Source organism: Callithrix jacchus, chromosome 3 (genome assembly GCF_049354715.1).
Source record: "Callithrix jacchus isolate 240 chromosome 3, calJac240_pri, whole genome shotgun sequence".
Taxonomy (NCBI): domain Eukaryota; kingdom Metazoa; phylum Chordata; class Mammalia; order Primates; family Cebidae; genus Callithrix; species Callithrix jacchus.
This window is the reverse complement of record NC_133504.1, coordinates 91,493,055-91,506,935: the sequence shown is the minus strand read 5'-3', so window position 1 is coordinate 91,506,935 and position 13,881 is coordinate 91,493,055. Positions and strand designations below refer to the sequence as shown.

At 36.1% G+C, this 13,881-nt stretch overlaps 1 protein-coding gene across 6 annotated transcripts in view; it reads left to right on the top strand.

Moving 5' to 3' along the window:
- The window catches only part of NPNT (nephronectin), a 78,626-nt gene that overhangs the window by 38,796 nt on the left and 25,949 nt on the right, over positions 1–13,881 (top strand). For 2 of the 6 annotated variants that reach the window (XM_008992888.5, XM_078366741.1), the window contains 6 exons: positions 812–901; positions 5,226–5,345; positions 7,139–7,258; positions 8,924–9,058; positions 9,364–9,486; positions 11,117–11,515. In XM_008992888.5, coding sequence (XP_008991136.2) covers positions 812–901; positions 5,226–5,345; positions 7,139–7,258; positions 8,924–9,058; positions 9,364–9,486; positions 11,117–11,515 — 987 coding nt within the window. The remainder of the gene's footprint in view (positions 1–811; positions 902–5,225; positions 5,346–7,138; positions 7,259–8,923; positions 9,059–9,363; positions 9,487–11,116; positions 11,516–13,881) is intronic. The other 4 variants (XM_008992889.5, XM_002745522.7, XM_035293191.3 and 1 more) reach the window with 2 other exon arrangements.

The following is a 13,881-nucleotide window of genomic DNA, read 5'->3' as shown; positions in this document are numbered from 1 at the left end:
CAATCTAAGGACTTTAACCCAATATTAAGGTGGTTACCGACAGCCTTAGTTTTTGAAAGATGTATGGTTTCAACTCCCAAAACCAATGTTCATTTGATTTGGATGTTTAACTTGCTGTTAATAACATAATGGTGTTGAAACAGAACGTGATAGTTTTTTTTCACTCTCTACTTTGAGTCTCACCCATCTTATATTCTGGTAAGCTAATAATGGTAACAGTTAACATTTTTTTCCATAAAGCTTCTTATGTATGTTCTAGAAGCATAAGTTCTTACATTTAAATGAAAATCTTGATGAACTATCATGATGTTATTTAAATAAAATCTTTATGCAAATCATACATTTGTGCATAATTTCCGAGTATTTTAAGCTACTATTGTACAATGTGATTTAAGGGAAAAAAATATAAGTTGGTCATTTAAGACTTCAGTGTCCTTAAATAGAGCAGGTAGATTATAAACAAATTTGTTTTTTGTTTTCTTCCCTCTGTTGATGACTAAATAATACTTTTAAAAATGATCATCTGTTATTTTGAGTAAAAAAATTTTATGACAATGATGAATTGTTTATTTATAATGTGTGTATTGTCCTTGGGAAACAAGATGACAATGATACATTTTTAAGAAAATAAAAATTAAAGAAAAAGAGGAACCAGAAGAACTAGAAACTATTGTTTATAAAGTATCTAATGCATTCTTTTTAAACTCTACCAACTGTATGTAATTGTTTAATATATACTTGTAAAGATTTTTAGGGCTAAAATAGACATCAGTTCAAAGTTGACTCTTACTACCTTTTTCCTGGTGTGAAGACGAGCACATCCCAACTGCTCTTGACCAAGGCAGTGAACAGCCTCTTTTCCAACCCCTGGATCACCAAGCCACAAGTTTGCCTTCAAGGGGTGAGCGTGCCTTGTCTCAGGTGGTCTACTCTTCCCACCTGCATGGCTTCCTGCAGTTATGTCACTTCTTGCAAATGTTCTGAAGACTAGCCCAGGAGTGCCCAGCCTTCAGCCCTGAGCATGTACAGCAAGCAGCAGGAATTGCCACCTGGTACTGATTCTCTGTGCTCTGAAAAGCATGGAACTCTACTGTCCTTTTAACACAACAAGTATCATTGCTTTTCTTTTTCTTTTCTGAATTTTGAAATATTTTCTAAAAATCAGAGAGCAAAACAACTTTTTTCATATGTAGGCAAACTCAGGAGTTCCAAAGCAACTGAAATTGGGGATTTGATGCCTTTTGCCAAGTAGATTTTAGAAATGATCAACTCCTCTTCCCCACCATCATCTATTTGAGGTATAGAGTTTTAGGTTACCTGAAAATTAAACCATACATTAGCAACTTCCTTTGGGTATACATTGTGTAACATCAGATAGCCTAAGTTCTGGATCCAAGATGGCACTTAGTTGCTATTTGATTATAAACAAGTCATTAATGTAACTGGGTTTTAGCAAACCAGTCAGTAACAGGGAGACAGTAATTCCTGCCGTATTTTCCTGTGGGGTAGCTGTAAGAATAGAAACTCCAAAAATATTAATGTCTTCATCATGCTGGAAAGCTGTGTAGGAAAATAATGTGGTGGCTTAATTTTATAGTTCCTCTTCTAGGATATTTTATCCCTCACTCATTCATAGGTTTAAGAACTTAGAATTAACTGAATTAAAATAGTTTAAATTATTATCTCTGCTGAGAGGAAACTTGATGCATTTGTATATTTTCTACACAAGGAATTAATGCAAATAAATTAATTTCAGTCATTAGTAATTTAAAAAATAAAGTTATGGTAGTTGACATATTGACATCTGTTTGCCTATGACCTGTACTTTAGTCAGAAAAAAGTGTAAAAGCTTAAGATTTCTAAAACATTGCCTGATTTAAGCACCAAAAGGAGGAGAAAGTCCAAATGTATTAAAATGAATGAAAGTTTATTTTTTAAAAATTAATTGAATTAGTTATCTTACACAATGATCTCTTCCAGATTTTTCAAGCTGCTTTTCGATGTCTGCATGCTAATAAAATTTCTGATTTTTTCCTGAAGTTAATAATAATGCTATGTAGCTTGCATTTCTGTTCTGGACCTGTTCCCTTCTCCCTTTCCTTCCCCCATCCAAGCTCCTGAATCCACCAACCTACTGAAATGTACTCCTGACAATAGTAGACGTTCATTAAGACTTGTATACATAATAATTAAAGCATTTGAATATAAGTGATTTATTGTAAAGTTCTATCCTTTAGTATGATAAAATAGGCACATGAAAGAATTCATTACATTTATTTTCCTATTCTATAGATTTTCCTTGTACATACTATAAACTTCCAGAGAAAAAGGAAGATAAGTAAATTTAAAATAAAAACACCAAATTTTTTATTTACCAGGTTCTCCTATCAACTTTTAAGATTTACTTGAGGCAATATGATCAAGGACTTCGTTTTGTTCTGCTTATTATTGTAGGAGTATTTACTATAATTTGGAAGTAATCCATTTTTAAATTCTGGCTTAATTGAATAATATCCAATAGATTGTGATAATGAATACAGCAGTTATTGGAAGCAGCACATATTAGCTCTCTTCATATGGCACTAGGTCAATGAGAAAAGAAGGTAACATAAATAAAGTCAACGAACTCTTAAGAGAACTGAGGACAAAAAGGCTTCTCACCAGGACACCAGATGCATTTAATCTTTTGAAACTGTGTACTTTAGGAAAAGTCTGATATTTGACAAATTTTGATAAACATGAATGACTATGGAATCTTATAGTATCTGAAGTGGCTTTCATAAGGGTCATTGTGAAGTTTTTAGGAGACACCTGCCTCTGGCAGATGGGGCAATGATGGCAGTCACTGGGATATTAACACCAGTCAGCTGTCAGGGAATGTCATCCAGATCATCAACAGCTGGTAGAGTACAGCTTTCTCAATTGCTTTCCATGTATTTGTATATTTATATGCCCATCAGTAACAGGTAAAATAGCCAATATATGTCCACATTTACCCATTAAATGTTGCATGTTTTCTTCCTTTCCCATATTATTTCATATAGTCCAGATTTTTTTGGACTCATGACAACATATTGGCTTTTCTTTCCTTTCAGTTTCATGATTCTTAACCCCAAAGTGTTTTTCCCATGGGCACCAAAGGATAAATTTGGGTTGAAGCCATTCTTTGAAACCACCAGCAGCTCCAGTCTGGATTATGAATACAACCATAGCAATACCAAGGGGCCCTTTATTGGCCCAGACTGAAGCCAAATTGTAGACGAGCTGCCCCAACTGGGCTTCAGCTTTAGTTCATGGACATAGTGTCTGAAGAAACTTCCATCAGCAAAAATACTCCTTGTTTATGAGCTGCATTGGAACTGTAAACACCTCACCTGTTCCCATCAGGAACTCACGAAAGTTTCTGTTAACACTTTGTAAATAAACCTAGGGATTCTTAACTGACACGTAAAGAAAAATTCAATATCCTTTCCTTGAGATACAAATTTTGATTATACTCTGGTTCTTTTTTTGTGGTTTTGTTCTATTTTTGTTTAGTGCAAAAAATATTTAAAACACAAAGCCTTCCTCTAACACCGTATTTGGTTTTAAATAGTATTTCCTATAATATTAAAGAGATTTATCAAAGACAGGTATGGCTCTGCAGGACCATATTAGGAATAGTCATTAACTCCTCTTAGAAGATGAGAAAAGATCCCCTCTCATTTTTAGTAAATACTGAAATACAAGATAGAAGAATATGGGAAGGGTAGAAAATTTCTTTCTCAGTCATTCTTCCTTGATGTTTGTTTCAATTAACAGAGGGAGAAAACATTTTTGCTACTGTAGTCTGCATGGCACCTTCTATGAGGAATTTTTTTTTTTGAAATATTTTAAAATGTGATTTTGTTTTAAAAACCCTTAACTAGACAAAGGACAATAAAGTAGAAAATTGAAGAAAGCATAGGAGATGACAAAATATTTGGTTTATTTATTTAACCTTTCCAGGATTTGCCCAGCTGGGGGTCTGCTTACAGTTGCATTAAGAGCAGAAAAAAGACCTACTTGGAAAATCAGTAAGATATGAAAATTATTTTAGATGTAATAATTATTTAGTGATTTTAAAACATAATAGAACTTCATGATTTAGTTAAGTAAAATATACATATTTCTAATAAATGAGCAGATCAGATTAAAGCAGATTAGATTTGGAAACAATTTTATAACTAGACATTATATTTCTTATTCAGTGACATGGATTAATAGATAATTAAACTATGCTAATTGGGTACTTATGCTGGTGGTTCCAGACAAAATAAACATATGGTCACATTTCTTTTTAATGAAGCATATATTTTGGACATTACTGTTTTAATGTTTATTATGAGTTTTATGTTCACTTGAGGCAGTGTTTAATTTGGGTTAAAACATTTTCATAATGTGAAATTTATTAATTCATTTCATATTGACATTTAAACCAATAAACCTAAAATACATGATAGTCTATTATGTTTTGTCCATTAGTATTTCTATATGCCTTTATTAACTGCAGGATAAATGAAAATATGTTGGTGATTTTTTAAAGTTCATTTTCTGACTTGAATGCTTTACTAAAGTAGGAAACAAGTTCCTTCTTTAATCTGAAATCATATAAAATCTACAAGATTGAACAAGAAAAACTACAATATTGATTACTACTAATTTATTTCATTCTTATCATCTAAAAATATAGCCTTCCTTTGGGAAGGTTAAAGTGGTCAAATGTTTTAAAATCGTATACTTTCTGTAAAGTAAAATATTCTCATGTAATATCTTCTTTAAACAGAGAAAGAAAGACATTGAACGAATAGGGTTACATTGTTAGGGTTGAATCTAGCAATAGAACCCAAATATTTTGAGAAAATTGGCAGTCAGATGTTAGATGATAGTGCACCCCTGCCCCTGAGGAGGTTAGTATGCTGCTGTTTCTAGGGATGATAATAAGGTAGGCATCTGTTGTTGAGAATTTTCCTAACTGACCTTTATGAACAGAGATCCATAAAGGTCATGGCAACTCCTGGTTGCCCCTAGTGTAACCAACCTTCAAATTAATATTGCATGAACAGGCTCTATCTCTTATGTAAATGACAGTTACTATAGCTTGACCTATTTTTCTCTTTCTTTTTTAATATAGAAAAGAACTTTAAATAGTTTACATTAGTGCTGAGGTTTTGTGATTTTTCTGCTTCAACCCACATTGTTTTCAGATCTTAATGAGTGTGGCCTGAAGCCTCGACCCTGTAAGCACAGGTGCATGAACACTTATGGCAGCTACAAGTGCTACTGTCTCAATGGATATATGCTCATGCCGGATGGTTCCTGCTCAAGTATGTCAAGAATCTTAACTGTTTTATAAGTGCTTTGGCCTTGTTTCTATTGTGTTCTGGGACCTTGCCTTTGTGAAAGTGGCCTCCTGGGTTCTTGTAAACAAGATGTGTGCATGTGTTTTTTGTTGTTGTTGTTTTTTGTGTTTTTTTTGAGACGGAGTTTCGCTCTTGTTACCCAGACTGGAGTGCGATGGCGTGATCTCCGCTTACTGCAACCTCTGCCTCCTGGGTTCAGGCAATTCTCCTGCCTCAGCCTCCTGAGTAGCTGGGATTACAGGCACGCACCACCGTGCCCAGCTAATTTTTTGTATTTTTGGTAGAGACGGGTTTTCACCATGTTGACCAGGTTGGTCTCGGTCTCTTGAGCTCGTGATCCACCCGCCTCAGCCTCCCAAAGTGCTGGGATTACAGGCTTGAGCCACCACACATGTGTTTATATATATGTGCCTGAGGAACTGAAAATCAAAATAAGAGGCACCATTTTAGATGAGTGCCAGTATTAAATTGATTAAGAAATGGTATTTAGAACAAGAATTACAAAACTAAGTGGGTTTTCTATTTTAAAAAAACATGTTTACCCCTGTCTTCCATCTGGGCATAGAAGAACAATTCCAGAGTTGTTTGTTTGTTTGTTTGTTTGTTTGTTTTAAAGAATACTAGTGACTATTAGGGACTGCTCAGACAGAATCCATCAGGTCTGTTTGTGATTTTAAATCGTTTATAAATACTTTCTTACTTCACTTTTAAAAAGCCTTTTATAATGAAAGAATTTTAGACTTTAATAATAGTCTAAGACTTCTAAAAAACAGTTTTAAGTAAAAAATAAATGAATATGATGAGAAAAGTAGAATTCATGTTTATCTTTATAAGAATGAAATGTATGTTTTCTACCATCATTTGGATGTATAAGATGGACTATGCCCTAAAATGCTCTGCAAGCTGATCATTGAATTGAGGTTGCATTTATATAATATCCAGCAATTAATGACTTAATTTTTATTTTTACTGAATTATCATTTAACTGAGTTGCATTTTATAAAACAAAAGGTTTGCTAATTTTGTTTAACATTGCATAAGTATAGCATGGAACTTTTTGGAATGAGGGAATACATGTTTAACATTGTGCGACTCAGTGGGAAATCTGCTGTTCGCTTAGAGAGATTTCATTGGCAGTTGAGACAGTTTCTTGGATGTTTAGTTAAGAATAGCACTTAGCTTGAGTAAACTGGAAAAATACCTCAATTCTTCACTTTCCTTGGCCACTGGAAAAAATTCCAGATGATCTATGTAAGTCAGTTTATATTTGTCTTTTAATGCTTTCTTCCCCTTTTACCTTTTACATTCTTTAGAGGTTCAGTAGTTAAGGCCTCTTTGTCATCATTGTTGTTCATTGTCACTGATTTCAGGACAAGTGAAAAACATAGCTATTTCCATTACAGATTTTTTTTTTTTTTGAGACTGAGTTTCGCTCTTGTTACCCAGGCTGGAGTGCAATGGCACGATCTCGGCTCACCGCAACCACCGCCTCCTGGGTTCAGCCAATTTTCCTGCCTCAGCCTCCCGAGTAGCTGGGATTACAGGCACACGCCACCATGCCAAGCTAACTTTTTGGATTTTTAGTAGAAATGGGGTTTCACCATGTTGACCAGGATGGTCTCGATCTCTTGACCTCGTGATCCACCTGCCTCGGCCTCCCAAACTGCTGGAATTACAGGCTTGAGCCACCGTGCCCGGCCTTCCATTACAGATTTTGTTTTCTACCTGTCTGAGTCAGCCAGTCCCTCTCTTTCCAGGTGCCCTGTCCTGCTCCATGGCAAACTGTCAGTATGGGTGTGATGTTGTTAAAGGACAAATAAGGTGCCAGTGCCCCTCCCCTGGCCTGCAGCTGGCTCCTGATGGGAGGACCTGTGTAGGTGAGTTGTAAAATCAAGCATCTCTGTCAGCAGCCTCTGTAGGATAAAGGGAGAAAGTGAAAAGGGATGGGAGTAAGGAAAAAAAGGCAATTACATCAGATAATTAGCTATCCTTCAGAAGATGTCAGATGTCTCAGAAGAGGCTCTCTATGAATGGATCATGGAAGCCTTTTTTTACAAATGAGAAATAGGAGGAGGCCTCAGGCAGAGGGAACCCTATGTGCAAAGGCAGTGCAGTTCAGGGGAGCACAATGTTTAGGGAAATGAGAAGAGCTCAGTATTCCTAGAGTGTAAGCAGCAAGGTGAGCAATGAGTGATGAAGTTGAACAGGTAGACAGGGCTAGATTGTATGTGTTGTACTACAGGCCTCAGATTTTTTGTGGGTAAATTAGGAAGGCCATGTGGGATTGAGAGTCTGGCCTTTGGTTTTAAACCTGGCTCTTCCATATACTAGATATGTATGAAATATATATGGACTTAGGCAAGAGACTTTGTTTCTTTGAGCATGGGTCCTCTTATTGTTAAAATGGAAATAACACCGCTGAAACTGGTAGGAAGATTGAATGAGATAGTGGATGCAAAGAGCTTAGCACAATACCTAGCATGCAGTAAGCCTTGAATGAATGCAAGTGTTTGCTGATTAGAGATATTTACTGAGCAATTTGCATACTCCAGACACTGTACTAAGTGCTAGGATACATAGAAATGGACTAAGCAGACAAGATTTTGATCCCCACAAAGCTGATATTCTAAGGGGGGCGACAGAAAAGAAACAAATACCCAACAAAATTACAGACAATGCCAAGTGTTAACATGGGGTACTAAGAGAAAAACAGAATGTGTCTGTAAGCCCTAAGGTAAGACCTGTATCATTTGTATCATTAGCCATGTGAAGAAACAGCCAAGTAGCTGAAGACACTGCAGGGCACTGCAGTGAGAAAGAGGTTGGCCCGTGTGAGGTTCTTAAAAGAAGGCCCATGTAACTCCATTACACAGTGTGAATATGAGGGGTGGTGGCTTGAGATACAAGCAGTGAGGTAGGTGAGGGTGATTTGTTGCAGGGCCTTCAAGGACATGGGAAGGAATGTGGATTTAATTCAAAGTGCAAGTAGAAATAATTAAAAGATTTTGAGCAGAGTAATGATCTGATTGTATGTTTTAATGTAATCATTTGGACAGTTGGGTTGAAAATGCTTTAGAGGGGGTAAGTGACAGCAAAAGGAGCAGTTCTGAGGCTTTTGTAACAGTCTAACCCAGGAGGTGGTGGCTTCAAATAGGGTACTGGCAGTGGATTAAGAGGAAAGTAGACAGATTCAATTTTATTAGAGGTAGAATTAACTGCACTTAATGATTTTGTAGTTAAAGGAAAAAGGATTGTTTCTAGTTCAAGAATGACTCATGTTTCTAATTTAAGCAACTTGGTAGATACAGGTGCAGTATATGCTAATATATAGAGTGCAAGAAAATAACAACTTGACTTAGGAGAATGAGTTGAAATTTGGGTATATGGAATTTATGTTGCTTGCAGGGGCAACGAGCTGGATACCATTTATGATGAGCTACTATATGCCAGGCAACCATTTGTAGTCAGTTATTTGTTTTGAAATCCACTCTGTCTTAACATGCCCTTGCTCTTCCTAAAATGCTATTGACTTATGTTTCTAGATGTTGATGAATGTGCTACAGGAAGAGCCTTCTGCCCTAGATTTAGACAATGTGTCAACACTTTTGGGAGCTACATCTGCAAGTGTCACAAAGGCTTCGATCTCATGTACATTGGAGGCAAATACCAATGTCATGGTAATGCAACCCAACCATTGTTTTGTGTTGTTTCTTCTTAGAGCACTGAAAGGTCTCATCTTGTGGTGATGGCTGGAATGTCAGGGGCAGGAGAGAGTACTGCCATTAAGTTAACCAACGGACATCCAGTTCAACCACTGGTAGTTCCCAGTCCACGTGTACTTTATTTCTTCTGTTTATCTGCCAAATTTATGTAGACCATCACATTGCAGAAAAAAAAAGAATCATTTTTGAAACTATATACTTTTCACGTCATCATATTTTTCTCCTAAATAAACGTCTTCTTTTCCTACTTTCTGATGCAGACATAGACGAATGCTCCCTTGGTCAGTATCAGTGCAGCAGCTTTGCTCGATGTTATAACATACATGGGTCCTACAAGTGCAAATGTAAAGAAGGATACCAGGGCGATGGACTGACCTGTGTGTGTGAGTAGCACTTGTCTCTCAGCTTTAAATTCTAGCAGAAAATACAGGATTACACAAAGGTCATTGCTAGGGAAGATAAGGAGTAAGATTGATTGTCAAAGAAGTATAATTGTCATAATTGGTTACATTTGTCTGTGATTTCCACAAACAATCAAATCACTTGCTCAGGTAGTTTTAAAAACTAAGAACTTAGTAATACATCATGATCTTAAGAATATTTGAATCTCTTTACTGTAGCTAAAAAGAAATTATAGAGTCCTCCCTGAGAAATTGCTTTTGTTAAAATTAGAAATACATGTTTGCCATTAGCATTAGATTTTGATGGTGGGATAATCTGTATATATTCTACATTTTTTCCCTCTGTTTTATGCCTCCTAACTCTACTATTAAAAAAATCATTCCTGGCCAGGCACAGAGGCTCATGCTTGTAATCCTACCACTTTGGGAGGCCACAGTGGGAGAATTGTTTGAGACCAGGAATTCAAGACCAGCCCGGGCAACATAGTGAGACCTGGCTCTACAAGAAAAAATTTAAAAATTAGCCAGGTGCAGTGGTGCATACCTGTAGTCCCAGATACTCAGGAGGCTGAGGTGGTAGGATTACTTGAGCCTGGCATCTTAAGACTGCCACAAGCCTGGTGAGCTGTGACCATGCCACTGCACTGCATCTTGAGCAAGAGAGCGAGACCCTGTCTCAAAAGAAAAAAAAAAAGTCATTCCCATATTTATTTCCTCTGTTTTGCTTTAAAATTTTTTGTAAGTTTTATTTAGAGTACAGGTTATGTTAGTAGATAAACATGAGAAAACCCCAAATGTCATAGTTTAACATACATTTCGTATAGCAGAAGATAATTTTTAAAATTTCCTGAGTAAAATATTGACCGAAAACCATGGGGCATAAAATCATGGGGATTAAAGGGTTTTCAAAGGGTCATATGGTCATTTCCAGTCTGAAGTGTATCATTCCAGGCAGATTAAATATTGATTCTTTTTGGTGAATATTATCAAGGAAATAGATTCCACAAATGATCTTTGAAACCTCTAAAAATGTCTCTTTAAAAGAAGTTGTATCTATGAGTAAGGAGAAAGAAAAACCGACCATAAAACTCTATGCAGAACAGTTATTCAAATTGTATTTATACAGGTTGAATTTATGCAAAGTATGGATAAGAAAAGAATTTGTCTTTAGACAAATCTAAACACAATTTTATAACATATGTAGCACAGGATACAACATAGGTTCTAACTATGCATTTCTTATGTTTAAAAAAACTTAGAATGTCTCTGCATTTTAAAAATTCTCATTGGTTGTCTTTTCCACTGCACAAATATTTAAAACTTTTTTACATTGCAAATAATACATATTCATTATAGAAACACCAATATATTTGTTACATACATCCAAAAGGATGAATATATATGTATATATGAATATGCATGTATGTGTTATATGTATACACACACACATATATTTGTTATTTGGAAAATAGTATGACTTACAGTAGGTAATATCCTAAATGTGAAAAATGATAACTAGTTGTCATGAGATGTTTTTATGTGTCTGTCAGTATAATGCTTCACTTTTTAGGGAGGGATGATTACATACTAATTTAAGTTTTAACTCTTTCAGATATCCCAAAAGTTATGATTGAACCTTCAGGTCCAATTCATGTACCAAAGGGAAATGGTACCATTTTAAAGGGTGATGGAGGACATAGTAATTGGATTCCTGATGTCGGAAGTACTTGGTGGCCTCCAAAGACACTGTATATTCCTCCTACCACTACCAACCGGCCCACTTCTAAGCCAACAACAAGACCTACACCAAAGCCAACACCACGTCCTACTCCACCACCACCCCCACCACCTCTGCCAACAGAGCTCAGAACACCTCTACCACCTACAACCCCAGAAGGGCCAACCACCAGACTGACAACTATAGCACCTGCTGCCAGTACACCTCCAGGAGGGATTACAGTTGACAACAGGATACAGACAGAGCCTCAGAAACCCAGAGGAGATGTGTTCAGTAAGTCTAATACATGTTAGCACATTTTCAATAGGCTCTTTAGGATGACTTTTCAACCACAGGCCATGCCTTGAATAAGAATGAAACTCATAAGAAGAACTAGCTATATAAAATCATATGTCCTTGTTGACAAATATAATAAAAAGCTGCATAAAGAGTCAGTCTAATTGGGCAAGTAGAAAGAATGTGTGTAGCAAGGGAAGGAATATTACAAAGTAATATGGTAGGTGATAGCTCTTAGCCAGTAAGGGAATTCTGACATAGTTGGATTTACTTGAAAACTCTCAGAGGTGGGGAACTTAACTATATTCCATGCTATTTTACTTTTAATTCAACCCTTCATTCATTCATTCAGTAGTGAACATTTTTTAATGTCTTTAGAGTAGCAAGGAGGCCTTCTGTTAGCCATTGGGATTATATAAAGATAAAACAGAAACGGTCATAGTCTGGTGGGAAAGATCATTACTCAGAAGATATCAATGGTAGTATGTTAGTGAAAGAGATCTACGTAGGACACTATAGGAGTAGAATGAAGGCATACCTTGTCAGTCTTTGGGCAGGGAATATTCAGGTAGGGCTTCCTGAGTGAAATGGGGCAAGGTGGCGAGGAAAGGGAGATATTTTAGTTAACAGACACAGCACAACAAACACGAAGTAGGAAGTGGTGTAACAGGCAGTAGACTGCTAGTAAATTGGAGGGTCATGTCAGGAACAGATGAGAGAAGCTGGACAGATACCCCTTGGATTGCTGTAAATTGGTGGTTAGACCTACAGTGGGGCTGGATTAGATCAAAGACTCCCAGATTCTTAGCAGGTGACTAGGCAAAAGGTAGTGCCACTATAGTGCCACTAATGGAGATAGAGGATACAGGAAGAGAAGCAAGTTTTGAAGGTGGAAAGGGGTGTTACTTTTACCAGACCAAAGTTTGGATCTTATATCTTTTATCTGTTTCCTGTATTTATCTGTTTGTCCTGTGTAACTTCACTCATTCTTGGTTACCTTTGCATTCACCACTCCTGTCTCCTCTTCTCCTTTATACACTACTAGTTTATTTTATTCCTTTTCCCGTTCCTCCATTGTGTATGCCTTTTATATTGAATACCTTTATAACTTTTTGCCATGTTAAAGAACTACTACATTAATATTAGTATTTAAAAAGGAAAATAAACCTGACGTGGCAGCTCACACCTGTAATCCCAGAACTTTGGGAGGCTGAGGGAGACCAATCGCTTGAGCATGGGATGTTGAGGCTGCCGTGAGCTACACTGCAGCCTGGGTAACAGAGCGGGACCCTGTCTCAAAAAAATGAATACATAAATAAATAAAATAATAAACTGGAAATTAGAGCTGCATTTTGTTTGTATGTGACTCTCAATTAAATTTTCTCCTCTAGGTAATTGTCCATTTAAAGAAAGACTGAGATTTTCTAATTCTGATATAGTCATATTTGTTTTGGATAATTGATATAAGTTTTAGAGAAATTAGACTGTAGCTCAAAATATACATTTTATATGTGCATAACTATCTTTTGAAATTTATATTTTTGTAATTTTCTCCTCCCTCTCTTCATCTCAGATACTGTCTTTTTCTATTACTCTTTTTTAAATTCTCATCTCATTGTGATCATACAATGGGATTTTTATTTATGAACACTTAAGTAATTATGGTATTTATATTATTTTGCTGCCTTAAGATAACAGGGAAATTTGGCTATTTAATGTAAGATGATATGCTAAATAATTTTTCATTATGGTGAAAGAATATATCTTTCTGAGAATTTTAAAAAATATTTTCTTTTTAAAATGTTTCTCTTTATTTCCAGTATTCCTCTCTATGCCAATATGTATATGAATTTAAAATGACACTGAAGTTCACCAATAAAACTTAATGTGATAAAATTGGGGAAAGACAGAGTTCCAATGATGTTTGGGAGCATTCATTGTCAGAGAGTGTGATCTTAAAGACATGCCCTGGGCAAGGATTGCCTTGATCCAGTTCCAAGGCTGTTGCATGCCACAGATAGCATTGCTGCCTTTAGAAACTCCTGCCAAAAATTAAATTCCACTCTCATTTCATATTCAGCATCTCAGCTGCTTATTAAGACCAGCGTATGTGAGAATGCTTTAGAAGCTTTTTACCTTGCTGTCTAGGGATCATAGCGTATATTCTAAATAAGACAAGGGCTCTATGTTTTTAATTCAGGACAAATAACTAGTGTCTATTCACTGTGAAAACAGAAAGGAACCTTAGCACAATTCAGTTCCACACCATTTCTTTACTGAATATTTTCTTCACTTCTGTTATAACTTCTTAAATTATCCTTATTCTCCACAGGTCTGAGAATACAATTTAGCTCACCTCATTT